Source organism: Phaethon aethereus (genome assembly GCF_964289735.1).
Source record: "Phaethon aethereus genome assembly, chromosome: 4".
Lineage (NCBI taxonomy): Eukaryota > Metazoa > Chordata > Aves > Phaethontiformes > Phaethontidae > Phaethon > Phaethon aethereus.
In genome coordinates this window covers 15,772,227-15,799,975 of record NC_138578.1, presented here as the reverse complement: position 1 = coordinate 15,799,975, position 27,749 = coordinate 15,772,227, and the positions used below count along the sequence as shown (strand labels likewise).

General features: G+C 37.4%; 1 protein-coding gene across 3 annotated transcripts in view; it reads left to right on the top strand.

Moving 5' to 3' along the window:
* Positions 1-279: 279 nt before the first annotated feature.
* The window catches only part of OTUD4 (OTU deubiquitinase 4), a gene marked incomplete at its 3' end in the record, with an annotated part of 29,468 nt that continues 1,998 nt past the window's right edge, over positions 280-27,749 (top strand). Inside the window, exons 1-19 of one of the 3 annotated variants that reach the window (XM_081999426.1) lie at positions 280-342; positions 4,169-4,219; positions 6,165-6,211; positions 9,324-9,396; positions 9,875-9,956; positions 10,761-10,905; positions 12,869-12,926; positions 13,312-13,429; positions 13,662-13,726; positions 15,807-15,907; positions 17,353-17,477; positions 17,592-17,772; positions 18,961-19,124; positions 20,514-20,624; positions 22,647-22,702; positions 23,241-23,324; positions 23,975-24,113; positions 25,192-25,461; positions 26,202-26,242. In XM_081999426.1, coding sequence (XP_081855552.1) covers positions 295-342; positions 4,169-4,219; positions 6,165-6,211; positions 9,324-9,396; positions 9,875-9,956; positions 10,761-10,905; positions 12,869-12,926; positions 13,312-13,429; positions 13,662-13,726; positions 15,807-15,907; positions 17,353-17,477; positions 17,592-17,772; positions 18,961-19,124; positions 20,514-20,624; positions 22,647-22,702; positions 23,241-23,324; positions 23,975-24,113; positions 25,192-25,461; positions 26,202-26,242 — 1,959 coding nt within the window. In that variant the 5' untranslated portion in view covers positions 280-294. Of the gene's footprint in view, positions 343-4,168; positions 4,220-6,164; positions 6,212-9,323; positions 9,397-9,874; positions 9,957-10,760; positions 10,906-12,868; positions 12,927-13,311; positions 13,430-13,661; positions 13,727-15,806; positions 15,908-17,352; positions 17,478-17,591; positions 17,773-18,960; positions 19,127-20,503; positions 20,625-22,646; positions 22,703-23,240; positions 23,400-23,974; positions 24,114-25,191; positions 25,462-26,201; positions 26,243-27,749 lie in introns of all 3 variants that reach the window. The other 2 variants (XM_081999425.1, XM_081999424.1) reach the window with 2 other exon arrangements.

The window sequence follows — 27,749 nt, the reverse complement described above, 5'->3', positions numbered from 1 at the left end:
CATAAAATCCTTGTAAAATTGAACATTTTAATTTAGTAAATCTGTGAATTCTGCAGTTACTTAATTTTTGATTAAGTAATTGAGGTTTCACCTGCAAAAAGATGTTGTTAGTCAATGAACATGCGTTTTAAATACTCTTAAAAATAAAACTAGAGTATTTCCAAGACTGTATTTAGAAAACAGTCATTAATTATTTGTGGCCCCATCATCAAAACTCCTAAGAACCAGTGTCACTTTCTTCTCTTTCTCCCTTTGTAGGTGTTACACTCTCAGTCTCGGCATATTGATGTTAGGATGGCTTGTGTAGACTATCTTCGGAAAAATAGGGAGAAATTTGAAGCAGTAAGTATTTTTGTGTTCTTTGTGAGCATTTAGAAAAATGTTACTTTATTCCTTCCACTTCTCTAAGGTGTATTCTGCTGTTTGTGACGGTATTCATCATAGCTATATACTAGTTGATGCTTTTTAAAGTGAATGCTCTTTCAGTTAATTGAACTATGTGTGGTACTGACTCATTTTCATAAGCCTGGAGAAAGACCTGTATACTGCTTGGACTGGAGGGATGTAGAGTGGGAAGAGTTTTTAATGCTCATTAAAACAAACTTAAATTTTAATAGTCTTTAGTGGAGCTACCAAAATCTGGGTTTTACTTTAGTATAATGCCTATTTTAATGAAGGTCATAAAATGTTCTTATTGTGCTATTTAATTGCTTTTACAATATATAAGTGATTTGACTGATGAAATTAGTGAATTTTGTTTCAGGGTCTACAATTTATTTTGCATTGCCACTGTGGTTTTTTTCTAAACATCTGTAACGAAGTTCTCCTTCATCAACCATGGACATAAAATATTTTTATATTGATCTATAGTTGGACAATGCCATCAGTGTCAACATTATAAAATCCTGGTTTTCTTCCTTTTAAAAGCGCAATAATAAATAATGGCACTCCTGTTTTGTGTTTATATGTGTTCTGGTGTATATACCATTTAACTAATTTCCAGGATAGCTAAAAGAGGAGTGTGTGTAAGCATTTGTTACTAGAGGCTTATTACTCAGCTTTCTTTTTCTGTTCTAAATTTACCCGGACCCAAAATAAAAAGGCTGTTCTAGATGCGCATTGGCATAGGAAAGAGAAAGAAAGCAGGAATAAGAGTGTGTGTATTTGCTATAATTTCTGACACAGTGCCCTATGCTCAAATGTGACTGATCACTTTTAATGCGGAAGTTGGCAAGAATGAATGACATAAAATACAGTGAATATCTCGGGGGGGGGGGGGAAAATGCAGCTCTGGCGGGACTATTTCCATTTGCTAGGACTGAGGATTTACCAACTCTTAGAGCTCTCTCCCTTGTTTTTTATTTTATTTTTTCATAGCTGACTTTTTAATCCCTTTCTTTCCACAATTACCCCACTCACTCCAGTAGCTGCTTCTCTATTTCTGTTTTCCTGTTGCATTGCATTGTTTTTGGGAATACCATGACTCTTCTTGACTCTAAATATATGTTGTTTCCCCTCCCCAGCTCTGGCATCTTCTCAGCCAGGTAACTGCTGTGTCAACCGTGGCTGGTTTACTATCTTGGTCTCTCTCCTCCAAACTCCCAGTCTCACTGTTCTTTTTTTTTCCCTCACACTCCAAGAGTTATGACCTCTGCTCTATCCATTTTTGCTGTCCTTCTGAAAAGTCTCTTTTTTAAAAGTTTCTTGTTATTTTTCAGAATCGGCGTTTCATGTAAAAGGTTGGGGTGTTACATATCTGTTCTCATTTCCTAGCGTTCTTACTCCCTCAGGTACCTCACTTCAGCTCTGCTGATCTCCTTTGCTCCCTGTATCTCTTACTATACTTTGTTTTCTGTCTGGAATATAGCATTGTTAATTTACCTCTCTTAAAAAACAAACAAACCCCCCCCAGAACAACACAAACAAATGCCTCTTTCCCTGGTCTCTTAGTTCAACTATTTACTCCTCCGCCGCCTTAGTAGTTACGCTCTGTGGATGTGTACAGGTGGTACGCGTTGAAGTTCCACTTCTCTCTCGCTATTGTAACCATTTCAGCTTGGATTTCTGTCTCTTTTGTTCCATTGCTACTGCTATCGCCAAAGTTCCAGGTGACTGTGTGTAACCACTGTCTTTAATTTTCATACTCATACTTTCTTGAAGTGTTATCTTTAATTACTGCAGTCTTCTGTTAATTCCCTTTTTTTTAACTCTTCAGTTTTCTGTGAGAACTTTCTGGTGCCCTCCTTTCTTCCTCTGTGCGTTATCTTTAGGTCATTTAATTTCAACACACAAAACAACTGCTGTCTATGATCATGTTTTACTGATCCACCTTTCAACTTTATACCTGATTGCTTCTTTCTAAATTAAAAAATTTGGCCAGGCTTTTTGATTCTTCTCATGAACAGCACTGTCCAGCCAGGTTCAGGCTAAAGCAGAACTTCTATTCTCACTAGTCAGGTCCTGGCTTCACTAACTTGATCTCCTATGACAAGGTGACCCATTTAGTGGATGAGAGAAAGGCTATGGATGTTGTTTACCTGGATGCTTTTGACACTGTTTCCCACAGCATTCTTCTGGAGAAACTGGCTGCTCATGGCTTGGACAGGCATACTCTTTGCTGGGTAAAAAACTGGCTGGATGGCCAGGCACAAAGAGTTGTGGTGCACGCAGTTAAAACCAGTTGGCGCCCAGTCACAAGTGGTGTTCCCCAGGGCTCAGAATTGGGGCCAGTTCTGTTTAATGTCTTTATCAATGATCTGGACAAGGGGATCGAGTGGTCCCTCAGTAAGTTTGCATGTCCAAAGAAGGGCAACGAAACTGGTGAAGAGTCTAGAGAGCAAGTTCTGTGAGGAGCAGCTGAGGGAACTGGGGTTGTTCAGCCTGCAGAAGAGGAGGCTCAGGGAAGACTTTATTGCTCTCTACAACTACCTGAAAGGAGGTTATAGTGAGGTGGGTTTTGGTCTCTTTTTCTGAGTAACAAGTGATAGGATGAGACAAAACAGCCTCAAGTTGTGCCAGGGGAGGTTTAGATTGGCTATTAAGAAAAATTTCTTTACTGAAAGGGTTGTCAAGCATTGGAACAGGCTGCCCAGGGAAGTTGTCGAGTCGCCATCCCTGGAGGTATTTAAAAGACATGCAGATGTGGTGCTTAGGGGCATGGTTTAGTGGTGGACTTGGCAGTGTTAAGATAATTGAGTCTAACTGTAAACCTAAAAGTCTTTTCCAACCTAAATGATTCTATACTCCACTCAGTTTTCCTTGTTACCTTGTTTCTTAATCACTATGGGTAAGGAGGCCATCCTGCTTGTAGCTTAAGTTCATAATGGGAATTAGTTCTTTCTTTGGACCTCTGTGGATCTTTATTTTAACTAATTGAGGTGGATTGTGTCTAAACAGTACTTTTAACATACAGCCTCTCCTTTGGCCAGCATGTCTGAAACACTTTGAAGTTAGTATGTCTCCATTGCTGCAGCATCTTTCTCTGTCCTTGACAAATGTGAATTTGGCCTCTTCATGCACATTAAGGAATGCAGCTGAAGGGTTATTTTCTTAGCTTGGCACTTACAGTGTAGCCCGATTGTTTGTGTCCTTTCACTGGAAGTAAAAGTTTGTTTGAATTGATACAGAAAGGAGGAAAAAGTGCAGTATGATTTGCCTATACTGTATCTTACTGCTACTTGGGAGTCACATTTCTGTAGTCCACATTTCTGATTGCTTATTGCTGCCTATTTGTTTTAACAAGATACTTCAATAGGCCCACACATGCTTTCTCCAGTGATGCCATGCATGCCTGGGATGAAATGCCCATAAATATCTACTTGACAGCATCTTCACTTTCTTTCAGATTTCCCATTTGGCTGCTGGATTTCTTTTTTTTTTTTTTTGTTTGTTTGTTTGTTTGATTTATTTTGGATTGTGTGGTGAATCCAAAAGCTGGTTATGTGGTTGTTTTCTGGAATGCAGACCTAAATGTTTGACCATTTATTTCCTCATCTCTACATCAGTTTATACTTGGATTACTCTACTTACTTTATCCTGCTCTTTGAGGGCAGGATAGTCTTAAATTTCCACTGGCACATTCCCATTGGTACAGTGGGTCATAGACTGGGGATTCCATATGCTATGCTAATAAAAATAACTAATTAGGACTTTTTTTTTTTAAATACAGTTCATAGAGGGGCCATTTGAAGAGTATTTAAAATGCTTGGAAAATCCACAGGTATGTCAAACTTTATTTATAATAGAAAGCAGTGGTAATAGGATATTTTTTTCTCACAAATATTTTTGACTGAGCTTAAGAGGTCTTTGAATTACGTGAATATGTACTTTTATGCATGTGCTGTATTGTAAAATGGTTTGAGGAATTTTTTTTGTGTCTCGATTTAAACATGTTACTCCTCAAAATTATACCCAAATGTTTCTAACCTCTGCAAATGCTGACAAACAGCATGGCTAGCTGCTTCTTCAAGAGAGCCTTTGTAAAGGTCTAAAAGTTTAGGTGATGAAAAGAGAGTTGCTGATGTAAGAGATATTATGAACAGTAGCCACAAGCTCTTCTGAAGATACTGATTTGAAGCAAAACTGTTATTATTCCCCCCCCAATTTAATTGTATTATTTTTATTAGGGCATTAACAATTTGTGTAAGCTGGGGGGGAGAGGACTATCTAGTGCAACATTGTAAAATCTGTTAATTTTTTTAAGCATTTATACATAAATTTTATTCAATTTTCTCCTCCTAGAAATTAAAGCATGATTTTTATTTTTATTTTTTTCCCCTGCCACACCTACAGCATCCCTAATTCAAATGGCTAATCAGATGGTTCTTTATTTCCGTTTCCAAAATGAATGGTGGAAGGGAGGAAAAAAGTGGATGTTAGCTTATTCTGCTTCTGTCCTGCTTTGTTTATTCCAGGATTTTTTAACTGCAAAGCTTTGTTAGTCAAATCCCAAGGTTATATGCTATGCTAAATAGTAAATTGTGCTGCTTTCCGGTAGAACATATGCTTCACTGAACTACGCCAATGTAAATGGTTTATGGTACTGCACTATGTGTATAGAAAAATGTCTTTTTTTAAACGTTAGCAGACACGTATGAAAATTTTTTTTGAAAAATAATATGGTAACTTTTTTATATGATCAGAGAAATTAAGTTACTCTATATTTTAAACTTCTAATGAGACTTTAAAAAATGATTAGAAAATTGGATTGCTACAAATTCCTGCCCCAAAATTAGAGTTGTTGTTACTTTAGTAAGAATTTGAAAAAGAAAAAAAAAAAAGTTAAAAAAACAACAAACCAACAAAAACCCCCAAACCCCAAACAAACAGAACCCCCCAAAAATGAGAAAGATCCAGTCTCACCACACTGGAGCACAGTACAGCAGTTAGGCTGGTAATGGAAGCAACAACTTTCACTTTTCTATGATTTGAGTCTGGGTTATGGTGTTACTGACATTTACTGTTTAACGGCTTCTAAAGCTGATTTTTGGTCTTTCTTCAGGTATTGATATACAGCTGCTTGCATGAGAAATGCAACTAACTAGCACAAGTTTAATTTGGCTGTTTGGAAGTGGTCTGTCTACTTTGGAGTGTTGGAGCACTTCACAAGACCGTGTCAAGATATTTATGTGGAAGTTATCTGTATTTTAGGCATGAGAGTTGAGCCTCAAGGTTCTTTTTCCTGTTCATCTATAGCTAAAGGTCCACAAACCCAGACAGTTCTGAAGGTAGAGAGTAACATTTTTAAATGCACTTGGTCAATCTGACACTTTTTTCAAAAATAATTTTTGAAAAGCTAGACTGTTGGCTGTTTAACAAAAGTGAAAAAAATAAAAACACTATCACCTTTCAAAGTCATAATCATTAATGATAGATCTGCATTTATGTGATTGCTTTTAATGCTCTCAGTTTTCATACAGATCCATTTCTAGTTTGGGAAAAAAATCCCTCTAGCTTGTGCCCTTTAACCACCTTACTGGAATAGTTATTGTTACTTCAAAAAACTTCAAATACAGTCAAAGTGTCTTGGCTGAACTCCAGGCTCAGTGTTAATATATTTATTTTTTGACAATGATTTCTTGCTTTTCTTGATCTACATATGATGAAGGATAATAATTGTGTGTGTGTTTGAACTTAATTTTCTTTTGTGTTTTTTTTCAATACAGGAATGGGTTGGACAAGTAGAAATAAGTGCCCTTTCTCTTATGTACAAGTAAGAAAATCTTTAAATATGTTTTACATATATATAAATATGTATGAGATCGGTACAGTTGTTTTGTTAGTGAATCAGCTGGCATAGCAAAGATGGAGTTGTGTGTTATACTGTAGTTCTCCAGAATATTACAAATAATGCTTTGAAAATTGCAACTGTCAAGCTATTAAATAAAAAAGTGAGCTTTGAAAATTACATTTAATCTGGGATTTAAATACAGGTTTGCAGTAATGTCATGTGTCTTACCTGTACAACTAATTGTCAGTAGAGTCATACAGTTTATATTTTGTTAATTTTCCTGTATTTTTCTGTTAAAATTGCTTTTCTTCCGAGGCTTTAATATTAACCCTACTGTGAAGCTGTGGGCTGTACCTATTTCTTTATTATCTCTGTACAAATGCTCTGATGTAGTTTTAGTGGTATGAGTATTGTAGGTAGTAGGCTAGAAAGCCGTTTTCACACCTCCCCTGGTATGAAGTTGCATGTACTGATATAAGACTACCTGGGTACTGCTGTAGCTTATTCTCCTTTCTGTATAATTTTTCCTTTTTCCATGGTATCAGTATAGATGAAATAATACGAATTTGTCAAGGGACATAGCTTGAGCTATACCTAAAAAATGTTTCGGTATTTGTGCATAGATAAACACTTTGTGATGAGCAGGTTTGCTGATGTGTTTTTATCAAATATAATCCTATAAATCTTTCTTCACAAAGTAGTATGAAACAATATGCTGAATATTTATCACTGCTTTCTAATTACTGTGTAAGGGAATGAACAATATACAGCATCTTCTCTTTCTGCTGTTTGTAAACCAGTTAAATTCAGTATTTCAAAGTGCTTACTGTAAATTAATGACTTTCTTTGTACTTTGACTCTTGATGACATAGTTGATAAGAGGAGAGAAACAAAGTAGTTAAATTACTTTCAGGTACTTAGATGAGTGCTAAGTGTGGGAAATTGCTTAAAATTCCATCTTTCCATTTTATGTGGTTAATGGGACAGTTCAGAATTGCATGTGCTGCATGGGTGGAAGAGGACTGAACTGAAAGTCAGAGTAAAGTTTGGCTCAAGAGGCTTGGAGAGGTGGTCTGATGGTTAGATTGCGCCAGGGTGTAGAGGGACGTAACGCAGTTCAAGTCAACAAAATTGCCTGCTTGATTATGTCAGAACCAGATGGTCGTGGTCTTCCATTTGTTGTATTTCTGGCCCTGAGAAATGTATTATCATGAAATCGAAGCAGTTTAAGTCATGATACATTGGTATCCAGGACCATAGCTGAGAAATGGAGACAAATCCTGCTTGATAATAGTGTTTTTTTAGTTTCCTTTGGAAGTGTGAAGAAGCTTGTGGCATAGTTGTAACTGTGTGTAGTATTTCACTGCAGAGTTGAACACGCAAGTATTGTTACTGCCATACTTGTTCTGGGAAGACTGGCTTCTATAAAAAAGGCAATTTAGAGGCTCTGGGAAAGTCGGAATGGTGATGGAGGTAAGGGGAAAGAGTTGCTTCCCGTCCCTGCTGGCAGACTGAAGGAAAGCAAAAGTAAGAATTTCCTGTTCTGTGCCAAGTGGAGAGGGGAGAGAGTTTCAGACTTCTCAAGCATAGGGTAGACATGCAGTATGAGTAGGTTTGTCTTCATTTTCACTCCTCAGATCTGTCACAAATATAATTTGGTTATCTAGTAAATTTTCCTTGCCTTCCTGAAGCGGGGGGGGGTCTCTTGAGCTATGAAATTCTTTTCCTCTCAGAATTGCTTTTTCTGAGATGTTTTACTATATTTTTTTTAAATCAAAAAGCTACATTTGTGAATATACTTAATCATTTTGCAAGACTACTAAAATTTTTGCATGCATGAGCAAAGAAGAAATTGAAGGATGTGATAGGTTGCTGAGCAAAGAATTCAAAGGGAAGGTTATGGATAAAAGAGAAAGTGAAAATAATAAATATAAAGATCATGACAGATTGGTTATAGCAGAAAAACAAGTAGCAAAGACTGATAGTCTTTCAGTTTTTAGAAAATAAAAAATAGCATGTCATGTCAGTATCACTTGTGGATTAATCCTCTTAAGTGTGATGATGTACCCAAACTTAGTTTGCAGTGATAGAAATTTTCTGAACTTGTTTTGAAAAACTATACTCGACTGATACCCTTGATGATGAGTATCTGCCAACACTGTGACAGCTCACTGTATTCTGGTTTAGTCCAAGCTTCCAAAAAAGTTTGTTTCTGTTCTCTCAGTTGAAGAGATACGAGGGGTTTCTTTTGAAATCCAGCAATTTGAGTCTAACAAACACAACATGGTGTCAGACTCCACAATTCATTCAGTCTTTATCCGAAGAGAAAGGGAAACTGAGCCCTCTGAATGTCTCTTTTGCAGTGTGTTATCCATTTTAAAACACAGGAAAATGTTCTTCTCACTACAAATGAGAAAGGTGAGATGTCCAGGGCGTGATTTTCAGAGGTGCTGGAGACTTGGTTACAGTATGTGATCCTCAGGCAATGCCTGCTGATGGTCTGTTGGGCTTTTGTTGTGCTGCTGTGGCAGCTGGGCCACTACTTGGGAGCAGAAGTGTTCTGTGGATCCTTCTGAGCAGGAGAACTTGGTTTCTGAGAAGAGTTTCTGAGCACAGACATGGGCTGTTCTGTTAGCTGGCCTCCGTGCCCAAAAGGATTCTTGCACGCATGCAATCAACCTGCTAGTACAGATTTAGCCTAAGCCATTGCTCACCTTTGGGAAACTTAGCGCTATTTCCTGCCCTGCTCATAAAGTCAACTTCCTCTTTGTTCTGGTGGGTTTCCAAATGACAAAGTGTAATGAATTTCTCCAGGGCTGGGGAGCCATCATCTTTCTAGACACAGCTCCAGAAAGCGGTGATTAGAAATTTGTTTTCCTTGTCATTGGCTCTGTACGTGCTGTGCCAGAGCATATGGCATAAAAGTAAGCCTTTTTTTTTTTTAACCAGTGATAGTTGTACTCATCTTCTTAAGTATTCTTTTCCACTCAGTGTTTTCTGTGGTTATGTATGTTCCTTGAACTTGACTGGAATATTCCAATTTTTACTGATATTAATTTTTAAATGAATTCTTAACTGCTACTTTTTTTCTCAGGAAAGATTTCATAATATATCGGGAACCCAATGCTTCACCTTCACATGTAACTGAAAATGGCTTTTCTGATAAGGTAAAAAAAAAAAAAATACAGCTATTGTGAAAGTCTGAATTAAGACTACTTTATAAACAGCAAGTAGTTTCATGTGAGTTCGTTATTCAACACAATGAAATGTTCTGAGAATTCAATTTTAAGAATTTCTTTGATACATATTTAAGGTAGCTATGCTGTTAATACGTGTAGCACTTTTTAAATAGATGGCCCATATTTGGGGTGTGTTGTATCTTCCTAGTAATCTAAAATTCTGTAAAAATGAATTTGCAAGTGCTAACTGACATAGCTACCTCTGCCTTAAATTCTTTTTGGCTTTTGGTCAAATTCTTTTTGTCTTAAAGGACACTAAACGTTTTGATCATTTTACTGATACTTTGAGATCTTGAGAGATAACAAAGCACATTGGTATGTTAAATTGAATTTAAAAGGTTGTGCTTATATGAAAAAAATTAAGTGAGATGCAAAACCTAAAATATCCGTGTGGTTTTTTTAATAGGTATTGCTGTGCTTCTCAAATGGAAACCACTATGATATTGTTTATCCCATAGAGTATTCAGAAAAGGCTGCTCTGTGCCAGTGTAAGTATTATGTTGGTTGGTTAAAAGCATGTATTTTTACCAAAAATCTTAAAATGATCACTGTCAGGTTTCAGGAGAAGGCTCTGTATGAAAGTTTATTATAGTCATTCTTTAGCAGCTCAGTTTTCCATTTGAATTGTCAATGACTATGATTTTGAGAGAGCATGAATTCTTATTGCATCCTGATTCTTGACAAAGCAGATTATATACCGAGAGAAGATTTATCTTCTTCTTTGAATCTGGGTGGTCTAATGTAAGCAGAAAATGTTGGTGTACTAATTTATAATCTGTTGCATTGTCTTTGGTTGGCATCCTAGTTTCAATTTTGTATTTCGGACTATGTTAGCGAACGGATTGTTTATGTTAAAATTACCCTTGCTTGTGTAACTTGTCACAGAAATCATGGGGGTTGCACATGTGAAACATAACGGTTTTCATGGATTATTGTTTTCTTTACTAGATTGCAGAAATGCCCGAAAGTCCTAATAGGGTTTGATGGGTCACTGTGACACTCCCTACAAGGATTCTCATTCTTCATGAAAACTCTGCCTATGTGCAGAGCTACTAGCCTAAGCCCAAATTTACCTGTCAAGAGACCTGATTTCTGGTAGTTCCATGCATACCCATTAAGCCACAGTAGCTGCAGCTGCTTTTGCTTCTAATGCCTTCACTGTTTCAGTTAACATACCAAAATGGTTGCTTGCTTTGATTGAAGTAATTTGAAATGCATCTGTAATGGTGGTGTAAAATCTCGTTTACCTTGTAACTGATTTTGCCCCTTCACTTTCTCCTCCCCTTCCCCAGCTCTGCTATATGAATTGCTGTATGAGAAAGTATTTGATACAGATGTAAAGAAAATCATAGCAGAACTTAGTTCTGTTGGTGTGACAGAGGAAAGTAATGGTAGCAGTGAAGCATCTGCTTCAGATTCAGAAGATGACAACTACAGGTAAATGCAATTTCAAGTTAACCTAAGATGCCTGTAATAAATGATTTTTCTGAATTTCTGGTGGGTGGTAGAATCTTAACAGTTAGGGTTGAAAACCTTTATAAATTACTAAGAAGAGAAACACAAAGAGGTAAGATTAGAACTATGAAGGAATGAAATATGTGATCTTCACTGTACCTAAGGACAGGGTTCTGGTTCTTCTCTTTTTTCTGCAGTCTAGCTTTGGGTCTTTTTACATAATGGCATATTGCCATTGCAGCATGTCCATATTCCTGTTTAGAATAGCGAAATCCCCTGGGAGAATTGTCGGTGTGCGGGTCTGGCATGGTAAACTCCATGAGAATCACTTTACTCACTCTTGCAACTGAGTAGAGTTACAGGAATCTAATCCAAGTTGTGTTGCTTCCACATCTGGGGGCTGAAATGCTTGCTTGAGATATAGTTAATGGAGAAATACAGATGTAGCTTGCTCCATTTTGTTCTTTGATCTTTATGAAGTGATTATATTTGTGGGTTTATATTCCTTTTACTGGACCTGGATGCTTTAGCTAGCTTTGAGACTTTGAGCTGCTGATTTCTTTTGCACAGTCAGTCTTTGACGGTGCTATTTTCGCATTTACGTATTGGCAGGTTTTTTTTTCTGTTTAATACTGTTCTTAAAACCCTGGCTTGTGTGAAATTCCAGTGAAGCCATGGAGATTATGCTATATTAGTGCATCATGTCCCCTCTTCCCGCTGAATGTCACGTGAAGTCTTTTTTGGGGGCTCTGCTGTAGTCTGTGTTGCATGTGGCAGAAGAAATTCTTTGGGATGTTAGGAGCTGATTTTTTTCCTCAAGCTGAAAACAACAGAAAGGAAGATGATGGAAATGACCACAGAAAGAAAACCAAGTTGTGGGAAAGGGATTAGCTTTCTTTTCTTGTTTGGAGAAAAAAATACTAGGGAACGTTTCCAATGAAAATACAAAGTATTCCTGCCTCGGGGAACAATTATTGTAGTTAAATGTCAGAAAGTGGAAGCCTTCTCTTTTCCTTTCTGTTCTTGGAGCTTTCCTGGGCTTCATATGCTGTAGCATTACCCTGTATCTTTGGGATGCATAAGAAAATGTACAGCTAACCTCCATAGCACCTTTGTTAATGAAGGTCATATACTCACTTGAGATTATTAAACTCAATGTTTTTGATTTAAACCATATGTCTTATGATGCAAGAGCTAGTGTGTGTGACTTTTGACCTAGTTAACCCAAATTACAAACACTTCGCTGTGTTTATGAAGTCTTAAATTTTTTGCTTGTCTTAAAGTTGACTTCAGCTTGTTTCATTACCTAGCCTTCCAGAAGATCTTTTTCATTTTATAAATGTGAACTTTTCAGTTATGTTGTTGTTAAATGTAGTATTTTATTTTGGTTTTGGGAGAAATTAATGCTGACAGTTGCCTCCAACTGCTGTAGGGGAAAATACTTGTTTTTTCTCTGTGGAAGGTAATTTTCCAGCAATGTCAGGTGTAGAAAACAAGTGTAAATTAGAGTGCCTGATGACAATTAACTAATGGAGTGGTTTTTGGGCTTTAGGTTTTCTGTTTGTTTGTTTTATGTCTGCTTTTGCTATGTTTTCCTTGCATAGTTGCAAAAATTTTAGAGGAATTTTTTGTTTCCCTTGCCTGCCCCCCATTTTTTGTATTCATAAATGAGGGCCAGGTCAGTACACATAAGTTAGACTTCTTAAAACTTGTACTTAGAAACAAAAATCTTATTTTTAGCTTTATATGATACAGAAATGTAGTTCTTGTTTTAGACTTAGCTTTTTCATCTTGGGGGATGACAATGTTCTGTGGTATGCTTATGTGGAAAAATATGTAGAGAGTGGTAGCTTAAGTATTTTTATCAACTTCCAAAATGTTTCTTACCTGATTTCCAGGCCTTATTAATACTATATTACCACAGCTCGCTTCTGTCCTTTTGCAGAAGTAAAGCTACAACAGTCAGTGATATGAATGGATTGAAGTCTCTTTCTGGCAACAAGGTATTTATAAGTTAAGATTTATTTTCTTTCTAATAGCTTGTACTTTGCTATATTTTTCAGTGTTTAATGTTCATGAGAGAATCTTGAGTTTCTCGTTTTCCTAACATGTAATATCTTAAAAGCTACTTTTTTCTTTGAAAAATAATGTTTTCTTTGGATGTGCCAGAGGGTAGATAGTGTCCTTTTTAATGCTGCTTAGTTTTTAATTTTGTTCTGGTATGGATAAAAGAACACCACTGAATTACTGTTTTCAAAGCTGTTTGTACTTTATGTATTTTCAGCCTGTTTATATTTCAGTTTAAAGCTTGAGCACTGTGATTGAAAAATGAAAAACTGTACATCTTTATGTAGTTGACTATTTAGCACTTTGTTCTGTTTCATACAGCACCTTAAGAGCAATGGGAATCCTACCTTGTTGGTCTTACCTAAAAAAGTTCTTAAATCACTCAATCCATCAGTTTACAGAAATGTTGAATATGACGTTTGGCTCCAATCCAAATGGGGTAAGTAACTGAATAGTTGAAAATTCCAACTTTTGCAAGCTGATGTATAAAGTGAAGCCTGCTTAAAGAAGAGAGATGAAAATGGCAGTTTGGGTTTAGGCAGTGGTCTTCCTCGCATGGGCCAGCGTGCAGATTTAGGGCCTGAACTTCTGGTTTGTATTTTTACTGCATCAAGAAAGTAACTCCCTGGTGTATTTAAACTAATAGTATATTACTGCTAATGTATTTACAGATCAGCAAAAACAAGATTTTTCTATTGCTGCTGGCATGCAATACTCGGTTGGAGATAAATGTAAAGTAAGTAGTATTGAATTATAGTTTATTGAAACACTAACATTTTGCTCAAGATGCCAGTTTCCCCTTCTTGTTAACCATTTTGATATATAATTGCTACTTTCTAAATATTCTTTGCTTGTCTTCAACTGTGCATATGCTTATTATTTAATAGTTGGCGGTGTTCATGGCTTACAGCATACATGTAGGAAAGGCATGTATTAGAACATCTGATCAGTGCAATTTTACTGCGTTAAAAAGTCACAAGGTTAACTTCAAGAGTATATTTAATAAGATGACTGTGGACCTTAACATTAAGCATGCAGATAAGTTTGTGCCAGCTTGTCTCCATGGTGAGTCCTAGCTCGGTGTTGTACAGTGCTAGCCTTTGTGTGAGAAGTAGGTGCATTTAGGGCGTTTTACTTGGTTCAGGCTAAGCTCTGTTACTCTCTTGGTGGGCTCTGTAAGCTAGCTAGTTATTCCTGTGATGTTCAAAAGTACGGAGTAGGTCTGTTTTATAAAACTAATAGTTACCTCCGCTGCATCTTTTGCTGATAGCTGCACTTGCTTTATCATACTGCTGCATGATAAAGTATTTGTGTGCATACAGCTGCATGATGAAGAATAAAATTTTAGTGTTTTGTGTCATATAGGCTTTTCTTTGGAGAGACCAAAGCCAACATCATAGTTCCATGTATTTATGTTCAACTCTGGAGACAATGCTTAGTGTTTGTAAATTGGCTTTGTTCTAATCTCATAACTTTCAAATAATGGAATACAGCTCACTTTAGTTGCTGTAGATCCCGAAGATCCTGAAGTTTTGGGCAGTTCTTCCACTGGAAGTGTTCAGAGAGTGTTACACAATTGCTCTTTAAATTCTATTAAAATTTGTAGTATGTATTGTTGCTTCAGAAGAAATAAGATTTGCCACTAAATTCTCTCCTGCTCAAATTTTAGATTAATCTCCTTAGATGTGTTAACTAAACTGGTGGTACTTGGCTAAATATAGTTCTTTCCAGGACATTTGACCATCTATTACAATTATTATTAATGTGAAAATATTCCATTTGGTTTATCATGCATCATGGGGGCTCTTTCAGTTTGTACTTTTTAAAATTTGTGTAATGGAATTCAGCATACTGAATAAATTGTATGAAAAACACATCTCTAAACTTTAAAAAACAAACAAACAACAAAACCACAACACAAACACCCTCCCCAACACCCAAAACCCCACACAAAACAAAGAAAAAACCTAATGTGTAGTTGATTATTTATTGCTTAATACTACAGGCTTAAAAGTTGTATTTAAGGCACTAGGGCTGTCTTGTGTCATATTTACTAAAGGGTGCATATATTATTAGTAGAAAAAACTGGTGATTAACGTATTCTGTCAAATCTTATGTGTAGGTGGCAAGACATTAAGTAGACGGGATAAAAACATGGGAAGGGAAGATGAAGTAAATAGTGAAAAGTGGAGTTGACCAAATTAATACAACTGGAAAGCCAAATGCAGCAGAATGTTATGAAATGTATTTTATATTTAACAGAAGAATTTAAGAACATGGAATGTCAGTCAGAGAAGCAAGACTCTGATAATGTCTGAACAAATTTTTTTGGCTTTAAATTTTTTTTTTAACTTTCTGAAGAATAACTTCAGAAGTAACTGATGTTCATTATGTTCTTAATTAAACTAAATTTCACTGAAGTTAGTAATGAATTTTTCTTTTCTTTACATGGATTTTAACAAGTATTCTAAGAGAAGGTGTTTTCAGTAAAGCTGAAAAGCCTTGATCACTGATTACTTTTAACTTCTCATTTAGTTTTGGAAGTCTTGTTTCATTAAGTAGTATTACCTGTCAAATGTTCTGTTGGTTGTTTTTTATAGTGCGTTTTGTTTTTTTTAAGAAGTGATATGGATATGATATGGACTTGCTGTTGATACATGTACTGGATTATGTGATGTTTATTTCTCAGGTCTTTTGTTGTCCGGAGGAAAAGTTCTATTTTTAACATTGGTGATATTTTAAAGAATTATGTCCTCTCATTGTTGTCTTTGAAGTTAATGCACCTTTTTTTTTTTCCTTATTCTTTTTCCTTACAGGTGCGCTTAGACCATAATGGGAGATTTTATAATGCCCATATTCAAGAAGTTTGTTCAGAGAATGGGCCAGTTGTTGTATTTGTAGAAGAGCTTGGAGCAAAGTAAGTGCTTAATCTCTTCTGGAAAAGTGTGCCAAACTGAACCTTGCTAATGGCAGCCTTACTTTTCAGTTCAGAGTTAATTTCAGCCCCTGAAATGTGTGTACTTCCTTACTTGAAGCAGTACTAGCACAAAATTGTTAAGAAAACTGCATACTAAATAAAAGAAGGAAAAAGGGGTTCTGCGTTGATTGGCACTTCAGACTTTTTTCTTCAGTGCTAAGTAGTGTGTATAGTACTTGCAGAGTAAAACAGTAACTACATTAGTATTAGATTTTTTTTTGCACAAGATTCAATCCTAAAGAGATTGACACCATCCTAATTAAGTGTTGCTTGTTGTGCTTAGTAATTAGATGCTAGATTTGTGACAAGCTTTTCATATTAGAAGGTCCATCGAAGCACCTAGCTTCTCTGTTCGTTGAGCAGTTCTGCCTGATTTCGTACAGAGAGTGCCAAGTTGCTGCTTAGATCAGCATCATCTTTGCCCTACCTTGGGACAAACTAAGTCTAAAGTTGTTGTTGGGGGTTGCAGGTTTTTTTTTGTGTGTGTGTATTGTTGGTTGGCTGTTTTTGTTGGCTGGGTGGTGTGTGTGTTTTTTGTGTTTTTTTTTTTTTTTTTTTTTTTTTTCCTGGGGGGCTGCTGGTGGTTTTGGTAGTTTAGGGTGTGTGGGGTGTTTTTTTTGTTTGTTTGGTGGTGGTAGTTTGAGACATCTTGAGCTCTGCTGTAAGTTCTGTAACTCTTCTGGGGAAAAAAAACTGCACAGTTGAGTGTAGTTTGGGAAGAGGAAACACTTTCAGTCAAGGTAAATGAATGAAGGAGAAAGATGCCCATTAATTTCATGCAATCTCCTCTGTAAGGAAAAAATGACAATGTTGCGAGCTCTGGAGATTGTCTCGCAGTTTGTTCCCTTTTTAAATTGAGATTTAACCTGATTTGAACTGGCTGTTAATAAATTTGAATGTTTTCCTTTCAACTAATGTAAACAGTTGCTTGGACATCCTACAGTATCCTCAATTAAAAATTCAGTAATTTCTCTGAGGATATGAACCACCAGTGTAATGTTTTTAAATCCTGACATCTGTTGCAGTGTTTGTGATAAGTTTATCTGAGTATATTGCTTTTTCTGATCATTCTTCTTTTCTGTCTGCCCTGAAGACATTATAATGCTCATTTCACAAACGGCTGATCATTCTTTACTGGATAAGTTTGCATCAACTTATCAGAGAGAGTTTTATTTAAAGAAAAAAAAAAAAAAGAAAAAAAGAAAGGAGGTTTGTTCATCTACACATTGCTTGAGTGTAATCATAAATAACAAAGGACTTTGGATGCAATGTTCTCAAAAATGGAAAGATCCATCATCAGTCTTAGTAAACATGTGGTATTAATTTATGCAAGCCCCAGTCTGGTCTTTAAGATATTTTTCCCTCCATAATTCCTTGTTTTGTAGGCATGCTGTCTCACTGAAGAGCCTTAAACCTCTTCCACAGGCCTCTCCTATGGAGGGCTGGAACACTGTGCCAGGGAAGAAGATAAAAAAGTTTTTCCCAACATGGGGGCAGAATGCTCAGCCCGGTAGGATTGTACCTGTCTTTGTGTGGCAGAATCCTTATTGTTAGATGTTTCGTCCCAAAGTGCTTAAGGAAATGATTAAAAAAAAATAAATCTGTTTTTACATCTTTATCACAGATGCAGATTGCAGAGGGACAAAAAATCAGAGCAAATCAATAAAACCCCAGTCAGCACTACCTCCTCGACTTCAGCATACTGTGGGAACCAGGCAGCATCAGTTCTTATGTTCTGGACCCCAACCTCATCAGACCTCAACTGAGCAAAAAGCTCCAGGCAGGAATCCTTCACAAACTGTAAGGTAAAACTGCAAATAACATCTTCTTTACCTTGAACTCAACTGAGCTTCTTGGGGCCCAGGTGCCTGCTTCAGATGCTTCAAACATGCTCTTTTGAAATATGTTGCCATTGAACTTTTAAGAAGTGTTCTAAGTCCTTAGGAATACACACAGCCATAGGAAAAAGTATTTTTTTATTACTTTATTCTTAAACCTTTTTCAAAATTGCTGCCATGCTGAGCTCCTGCTCTTTTTTTTTTTCTTTGCATGGCAGCATCTGCCTTGGAAGTGCCATACACAAAACTGAGTTTCTTCTTGGAAAGTGGATGTTGTGGGTTTTTTTTTCTGGTTGGGGCTGAAGTAATGTTGCATGTAGTGCTTCTTGGGCATGGCTAAGATCTTCCCTCAGCTTCTGCAGAACCTGTCATAGAGGACTGCTTCATGTTGCGACTGATCACTTGAAGGAGTAAGAGAACAGCATTTTGCCTGCATTTGTTGGTAGTGATTTTCTGGTTCAGTGTGCTGTTGCAGCAGAGTTGCTGTTTTCATCAATGCTTCTCTTCTCCTATCCTATCTAAAAGACTAATCTGTACTTGGCTACAAACCCAAACTCTTCATGGTCTATTCTGTATCGTAACTCCTTGTGGAATAAATGGAGCTGGGGTCTCTTTGGAGTCTGCCACGTGCAAAGTTTTAAGGGCATTTTTCTTCCGCCTTTAACCTAAATACATGAATTTTTAAAATCACAAACAGTGATGTTAGTTTTGTGTAGCGATGCTTCAGACATTGAAAATTATAATGCATTTTCCCTTTTGTTGTTGTATTTACAGAAATATTCTTCCTCAGCTTTCTTCTGCATGTTCATAGATAGTAGATGGGGGGTGGCCAGTTCTCAGTTGGCACAGAAATGGGTTAGATCACTTGATGCAGGCATTTGTGTTTTTAATTATGATCTAACTACCATTCACTATAAAGTCTTCTGACGTTGTATTGAACTGAATAAATCATGGACAAAACCCATTCTTTCCCTTCCTTAAATTTTATGTGTATAGGTATCTTGCAGTAGGCAGAAAGGGACCTGGTATATGTGGAATCACATAAGCAGTGTTATATAATTATCATTATTCTGCCTTCTAAACCATGAGTCTGTATTGTGTTTGATACCGGTGAATTTCTTTGTCAAAGTTTCATTTTTTTTTTTTCCTTTACAGAAAACCAGACCGAGAGAGAACCGAGGATCTGAACCATGGCAGCAGAGATTGTAACTACTTTGGCCTGTCTCCAGAGGAACGCAGGGAGAAACAGGCTATAGAAGAATCTCGTTCACTTTATGAGATCCAGCAGAGGGATGAACAAGCTTTTCCTGCTCTTTCCAGTGTATGTTTTTTTCATTGTAATTTGTAGTGCATTTTTCATACTTTTCCATTAATCAGCAATTGTTGTTTTGCTGTCTTTGCGTTACAATACAATTCAAAAGAAAGTCAAGGATATTTTCTTCACACTCACTTTCTGCATAGAAATATGTGAATCCACAATACTTTATATATTCAAGATAAGACACATATGTAGCAGATTCCGCTGGGAATAATTAATGTCCACCATACACAGTTCTTCAGGCATGTGAATGTGGTAGACACATGAGCTTCTGCAGCTGTGGGCTGCTTTCTTCATGCTCCTCCTGTCTTTGGAAGGCTTTGCACTCCTGTACAGTTACTCAGATGTTGTCTTTTTCTTGTGTGGTGGGATCAAACCTCAAGGTGAGGACAGAGCTTTCTCTGAAGTACAATTTAACTTAGCTGAGAAATAGCTCGGTAAAATGGCACTGTGGTGCTCGAATTGGTATCAGAGGTGACTAGGTGATTGTTTCTGATTTGGTTCACATAAAACCTGTTTTATTTATAAGTGACACTTCTCACACTAGTTCTCAGACTAAAAAGAACCTGCCTGGTGTCATAAGTGATGCAGATTCTTTGTCAGACTTGTTCCATTTCTGTTGTGGAGCTGAGGTGGCTTCAGTGGACTTGTCTATGTCTGAGGGAAGAATGTAGCCTTTAGATTTTGAGAGATTATTCTATTGATGCAATTTTTAAAGAAAGTGGGTTGGAGTCTTAGTACATCTGAGGAGCAAGCAGGTCCTGTGTGTAAAGAGCTGCTTTCTACATAGGTTTATTCTAAAGACGTGTGGGGCTTTTTCGTTTTAAATCCTAGGGCAAATGGAAACAGGAACCAGGCTGGGAAGAATGAGTAGGTGAAAGATGGGCCTTAAATCTCTTGCTTTATGGAAGTGACTTGCTGCACTGTATCTGTCAGTTCTTGAGCAGTAATTACTTATGTTGGTGTAATCGAGAAGAAACATACAGCTCTGCTATGCTGCGAGGAGCAGACAGACTGAAGCCTAATGGACGGAGGTTCCGCACGCTTCTTTGAGCTGTGGTTAACAGTATGCTGTATTTACTCACCTGCAGAAGGAGGATGTGATTTTAAAGCAGATATTGTCTGAGTGAAGCAGTTCGTGTTTGTCATGTAAACTAATGACATGAATACTTTTAAAAGACACTTTGCAAAATTTAGCAATGAATGAAAGAGTGGATGAATGTGAGTGATACTGATCAAGACTGCTCCTTCCCTCTTTCTGTCTATCGTACAGATAAGTATTATGTATCTGGAAGACATAATAGGATCATCCAGATGATGACAAAGTGTCATTGGACTTCTTATATTAATTCATATTTCTGCTTTTGTAAACTTCTTTAGAATCAGTCAGTCTGTCAGGCTGCTACACAGACTGTGGATAATTTAAACCAGAAAAAGTTCTCAAATAATGAGAAAAGAAACAGCAAATGGACAGCAGAAGTGGAAGAGCAGAAGGATAAAGGTAAAAATAAATGTTTTTAGATAAGGCTTTTTTTTTGTTTGTTTGCTTGTTTTTATTACCAGCCTCAGAATTTATTCAAGATGAGGACTTGTTTAGGCAATGAGGGGAAAATGATCATAAGTAATAGTGCCAAACTAAGCTAGGCTCAAGATAGCGAAGGTGTACTTTTGGGAAGAAAGTACATGTTTTCCTGCTTTGTGAATGTGGCTGAGAGAGCAGGCTCTTTGCTGGGATTTTTGTAGTAAGGGAAGAGGAATGAGAGAAACAAGCTAGCAGAGCTGCCCTAAATTAGCTCCTGCTGAAACTGTAGTGAGTGTGGCAGAAAGTGCCAGTGGGAGGAGCATTAAGAGCATATACTGGAGTTAAGAGAAAAGCAGGTAAAAGTGTTCAATGTGTCGTGGTTAAGAATTAGCATACAGTGGTACAGAAAGAGGGGAGAAGATGGTGTGCAGAAGAGTTGAAAGAAAGCCACCTTTACAGTAGAGAGAGCTGTCATGTTGCCAGAATTTGTTTGGGTGTGTTCCCCTCCCCCCATCTGTTACAATACTCTTTAGCTTCTTTTCATTGACTCCAAGTTTTTTCTCTTCTGTGAGGAAGTGGAACATGGCAGTAATAGACGAAAGCTGTAGCTGTCAGGAGGTAGATAGTAAATCCTTGCCAAATGCAACCGATAGTATTTTTTTTTTATTTTATTTTTTATTGTTTCAGCTTTGCCATAACTAAACACTGAATTTGATCTTGGTTGCTTCCACATTTTTACACCCCCTCACCCCCCACCTTTTTAGCCTCCTCTTAGAAGCTGTTCCTCCCCTCCGGTTTTTGATTTTTTTTTTTTTGTTGTTCTCTTATCTCTGGCAACAGCAGAGGCATTGCTGTTGTGTATTTATGGTACTTGTGCTCCTTAGTCCCTCTTGCAACATGTAATGCCTTCTTGAATGGTCTCAGAAGTTGCTACCTATTTTTCATTCTCCAAACATTTGAAAACTTTTTCATTTGAAAACTTGTTTCATCAGCAATGCTAAAAAGAATGTTCACATAGAGGAAGCTCTTCACTACAGTGTCATGATAGATTTTGCTGAAGTGCATGGCATGTACAGCTTTCTCTGTTTTATGTGATGCTCTGGATTGTGTTGCCTCCTCTGAAACTAGGTTAAAAATCCTGTGGGAGTAAATTGTACTTCCTTCTGAGTATTTAGAGATTCCTATTAGTGCTTGGGGAATTGGCAGTAATTCTCATAATCAATAGTTTTAATTTACATTGTTATCTAGTTGTGGTGGTGCATATACTAAACTTTTTAAAAGTACATATCTATTTAGTGGCTACTATTAAACTGATGTGTGTGAATTTGACGAGCAGTGGTAACCAGATTTGAACTGGAGCTAAAATGTGAAGAACTTACACAGATCTTGTTATATGGAGATTGTGCTGTGACTGTTTTTCAACACTGTCCCTCCACCCCTGCCAAATGTTTGCTGGTGCTCAAGAAATTAAACGTTCTGCATCACTCTGAAAACTTTTTAGAGCTTGTGAACCACTGAAACCGTATAAACTGACCTTTTACTCAGTTAAAAGTAGACAAGAATTTAGGCTTCTGTTATCTTAACACTTGACTATGGAAATGCAGATCAAAACATTTTCACTTTAAGCAAAGTACAAACTTAGTTCTTTTTTACTAGGAGGGATTTAGGATGAATGATAGGTGTTTAAAGAGGCAACTGCATTTCTTTCCTGCTTCCCTTAAGCATCACTGAAATGGTTAAAAAACATCACTAAAGAACTCTAGTAGAGCTTTGAAAACCCAGGTTGAAGTAGCTGCTCTGTTACTGCCCTAACAACTATTTATTTTAGGATGCTGTGATCTCTGATAAAAATTTAAATTTAAGTTTTCTGAAGTAATATGTGCTGAGGTAGGTTTTGTTTTGAAGGTTTAACTTTGGAAAGACAAACTTTAACTGGCTTAAGTTGTGATAGCCATAAATGGTGTAATGGTTCATTTACTAGGTTATGTCTTGGTGTTACAGAGTCAAATTCCAGGCAGATCCACTTAAGTCAGAAGCTTGAGCCAAATTCATCTGAGGTAATCTTAAAGAAAAGACCAAAATTTTTTTTACATGTTATTGCTTCTCTGATACATGATTAGCAGAGCAATAGCTGCCTTAGAGCTGTGATTGCTGCTGCTGCTTTACAGCTTTTAAGGTTGGAGGCTTGTATTGCTGTCGGCTTTCCTCAGCCCCTGTAACCCATACTTATAGTCTTTCTCTGCAATCTGAATTCTCAAATCTGGGCTATCGAGAGCACTTACGAATCTGGATTTTGTAATTGCTTAGTACAGTCTGTACTTTCAGTATAATGGGACCACAGAAGATTTGATGTTTACTAATAGCTACTGTGCTAACAGACCATGATCTCTGAAGTTCTGTGAAGATTTGTGGCCTCTTGTTGGCTTTTAACCTTTGCGCTGTCCTTTCAATGAGCAAAATGTTACAATAGTATAATAGTGATTGGGTGCTTAGCCCACTTTGTATGTAGTGTGGTTTAATATCTTTGAATGCCTCTTTGAAATGTAAATCTTACTATTAGTCTAGCTGTGTCTGTTGTTTCTAACTTTGCTTTAGAAGAATAGTCAAGACGAGAGTTATCCAAAAGCTTCATCTCCTTTGGAACAAGTAAAAACAGATTCTCCGATTCTTGCTGAGCAAGTAAGAAATGTTTGTTTGATTTCAAAGTTTTCCAGTCAGGAGACTTCAGACAAAGTGGAGCTTCATCACAGCCACGTATGTATTGTGATACTGGCTTTTAATTACGTAGTCATTTTTATGGCGATAATGCTAAAATTTTGTATTTACAGTTAGGAATCTGTTATGTCCAACATAAAGAATGTAAAAAGACAAGCCTTGACAGAAAAGTAGAAGTACATCCCTTCTCGTCTGAGAGAGAGGCTCTTTCATATCTTTCTGCTAAGAAAGTATTTTCACTTTAAATTCTTTACCTTTGCTTTTTCAGGTTTCTCCAAGGTTATTGGTAATCATTTGTGAGGGTGGCTTTTCTTTTGGATGGGAGATACTTAAATGTAATGCTTGTGGAGGTGGTTATAGCACTGATGGCTTTCTGTGGTACAGGCACGTTCTGGATAGAGCTCAGTGCAGAGTTCTTCACGCAGTGATGTAATGTATCTGAGATTTCTCTTTAGTAACATATCAGGCTGTATACATGTTAATATTTTGCTGTGGTGATAGTGGTAGTCTAGATAATACTGAGTCACCAAGCCTTTCTTGGTAGAAGTCAGACATGTTAGCGGTTGCCAACAATGGTGGTTTAGAATAATTTAATGTGATCTCTCTTTTTATAGAATCTGACAGAATGCTTACCAAGCCTGACTCCAACACCCTCACCAGTGTTTTCTGAGGTGCATTTACCTCCAGCAGTGCCTTCTGTATCAGCCATTGTGCCAGCTTGGCCAAGTGAGCCAACAACCTATGGACCAGCAGGTTTGAAGAAATATTAGCATAAATCAGAAACTACTAACCCTGAAAAATCCTTCACTGTCTTGCTACATTGAGGATGCCTCCAGGAGATGCTGTTTCATATAACTTCACATTCCAAAGGCAGTCATTTATAGGAATATAGTTTCTCTCTGCTGAAAGCTAGTGAGAGTTCTAGTAGATCTTTGATTGCCCATGTGTATAGTTTGCTTTACTCCTTACCTGAAGATGGAAGAGTGATGTGTACTCGGTTCTCCATTTTTCTCCTGAGTGGGATATCATTGAGTTTTGAGGGGGCTTATTCTGAGGATGTGCTTAAGGTAGAACAAGTTGTCAGCATGTTGAAGCTTGGTATGTGTTTGTGCTCTGTCCAGCATGTAGTAAGCTCCTTGATTCTCTAAGGACTCAGCTTTGGTCTGGTATGTCTGGAACTACTGAGATCCATTTGGACCTGCGCTGGCAAGCCAGTGTAATGTTTTTTTTTGTGCTGCGTCTCTCTTCTGATACGTGGAATTAGCTTAGATTCAGTATTGCTTATTAGATCAGGTGCTGTATTTTTTCTTTCCCACTGTTGTGTTTCTATACAAGAACTAGCTTTCAAATCAGTATGCTATGGTCACATGATACAGTAATAATACTGTCATACTTGACCACATCTGTGACAGAAGATGCATAGCCCAGTTAATCTGAGCTCCGATTCAGAGTTGACTGTAAATGACTAGTCAGAATGAGAACTGCAGAGATTCACATATAAGTTTCAGTTCCCCCCTTTTTCCCCCCCTTCCTATTTCCTTCTGTTACTCATAATTTTAAAAATAAATATGGGAAGGGTCTGGAAAGCTTAACTGTTTCATTCTTTCTGAAAACTATTCTCTGCGTTTAGCCAAACTTACTTTTGTTTGTAACTTCCTGACTCAAGAATTTCCTCCTATGTCTTCCTGAATACAATTTTCTTTTCCCCCCCCGTCTTTTGAAACTTGTTTTTTTCTGCTGTCATTTTCTTTTTGTGATTGTATATAGTTGAGATTTATCTATATCTATATCTATATATATACATACCTACATGTATATTTTTTTCCCTTAGGTATTCCAGCCCAAATACCTGCTTCTTCATTGATGTCAGCCCCAGCAACGGGACCTGACTCTATTGTATCACAGGCTCAGGTAACATCTGCTCCAGTTGCTGGAGTTCCTGTGTCGCTACAAGCAGTTAACCAGCCTTTAATGCCTTTACCTCAGACTCTGAATCCTTATCAGGATCCGCTATACCCTGGATTCCCTTTTAGTGAAAAGGGAGAAAGAGCCATTGCACCCTCTTACTCCCTGTGCAATACTGGGGAAGACTTACCTAAAGGTGAGAAGCTAGAAGGTGATCTGGATTTTATACCATTTTTCCTAATAGGTTTTCTTTTCTTAACACGTAGATAAAGACAACTTCTTTGGTCCTGTTGTTAGTCTGGGTCAAAAGAGCTAATTGTTGTCATTGAATGATTTCAGGCATGGGGGGGAATATTGAACAGAGTTATAACTCTTTAATTGCAATTATTTTAAGTGGTTACACCTGGAAATCTGAGATGATCATTTTGTGGTTCTTAGCTTGACCCACCATAACTTGAGGTTTTTTGAATGTGAAGGATTTTCCTTGGAGAACTGCTTCCTTTTCTAGTAACAGGTTTTCTCTTGTAATCAAAAGCTTGGAAGTTGTTGAGCATTTCCTTGCTAGTCTGGGAAGATACAGGTTTTGGCATACTCCAAATATGGAAAATGTCTGTAAAGAACGTATTGTGTCTGACTGCACAGTGGTGTTTGTTTACGGAACTGTTTCTTTGAAAACAGTTAAAACAGTTTAGAAAAGACATTCAGTTCCACAAGCTCTTAAAACTGAAATTTAAACTGCAGTTTGTGTTCTAGATATCTTACTATGGCAAAAAAAACCCTCAACACCCAAATCAAAGACATGCAAGCAGCAACGTAATACCAGTGTTTCTCTCCTGAAATGGAGCTTTTATGCAGGGACTAATATTTGGATCAGATGAAGTGTAATATTTTAGGTCTTCATAGATCTTTTTCTGTTTTGTTTGTTTTTTTTCCTAGATAAGAATATTCTTAGATTTTTCTTCAATCTTGGTGTGAAGGTAACTCCTCAAACTTACTTACATTTTTTGTGTTTGTTATACCGTAAAATTTGCTTGTATTTGGTAGTACTTAGAGTGTAGAAGTTTTTGGTTGCTGCAGCTGTACACTTCAAGTTCCTCTTCAAATTTTAAATACTTTCTTACTTTGTCTTCTGTTAACTGGGATCCCAGCAGTGGTCCATATTGTAGTTCAAGTCAACAGAAATAAACTTTCTCTCAATGGTGATAGTGAGAACTGTTGGCTTCCAACTGTGGCTATACAGTCAACAGACTGTGCTTTACGAATTTACAGGTAAACCATTGTGAGTTTGAAGATGCATGCTTTTGGAAGCAGTGTACAGTAAAAGAGGAAAGGCCCTCTGACTTTGACCGTGTCTGTGTACTGGCAAAGCCACTGCAGTACAAATACCTAGTATGTCCTTTCCTGTGGACACTCCCTTAAGCAACCTGCATGTCTGTCCTTTCTGCTCAGATTAAGGACAACAGTATTTTACTTTTTACCTTCTAAAGTAATTATAATAGCGGTTGATACTAATATTAATATATGGTGCAAATCTGTGTTTGTGGTTGGGGAAGAGGCTTATCCAAAAAGGCAACATTTTCTATTTCTTCGTAAGGACTAGTTGTTTGTATTGGTTTCTCCTGTCGCCACATGAAAATGTTCCTTTTTTACCTTCTCTTACTCCTTCTGTCAGGCAAACTACTTTGGAAAAGGTGCGGAGAGCTCTCGGGCTTATTTGACATGAGTTTGGCCCTAAGTAATGGTTTTCATTGGTGTCTGTGCATGGGAAGAGGGAGTGTTCAGCACAACTTACAAAGTAAACTTTAGATTTGATAACTGTGTGCCCAGTACAAGTCTCTTTGCTTAACAGAAAATCCATAAGTCATTGGCAAGTGTTACTGCAATATATTGAAACAGCATTTGTTTCATAAGCCTACATATATTTGGGACTCTCCTTACTGGTACTTCTGGTATAACTTAGGATATAGTCTGTCATTTTGGTGCTTCAGCACCATCTACTGGTCGAAGTACCATGTTCTAGTAGTAGTTGTGCTCCTCAGCTGATGACCAAACAGTGTGGTAGACCTGGTAATGACTACATCTGTAGACCTGTCCCATCTGTAGACCTGTCTGCTGCTTTTGTCCCAGACCCTGCTGTGCTGTTATCGGCACCCTTCCAGCTGCTTGTTCAGAGTGAACTGACTTGCATCCTGTTGGGAGGAGGTCTGGGTAGGCTTCTCAGGATGGTTCACTCCAGGGACTGTTTCTCCAGATGGCACAGACAAGACCGTGCTGGGTTTCAGGCTCTGCCCTCTGCCTACTCCGGCATCTTCTGAGACAGCCTTGTGCCTCCAGCAGCCTCGCATGGGTGTTCTGTATGGCCTGAAATAATGTGTATTTGGCACATTGTATTAAAAAAACATGCTATAATGTTGCATTTGGGCCAGTTGCTATGTACCATAGTGCAAACACAGGCATTTAAAAACTCTCGCCTCTGAGCTGCTG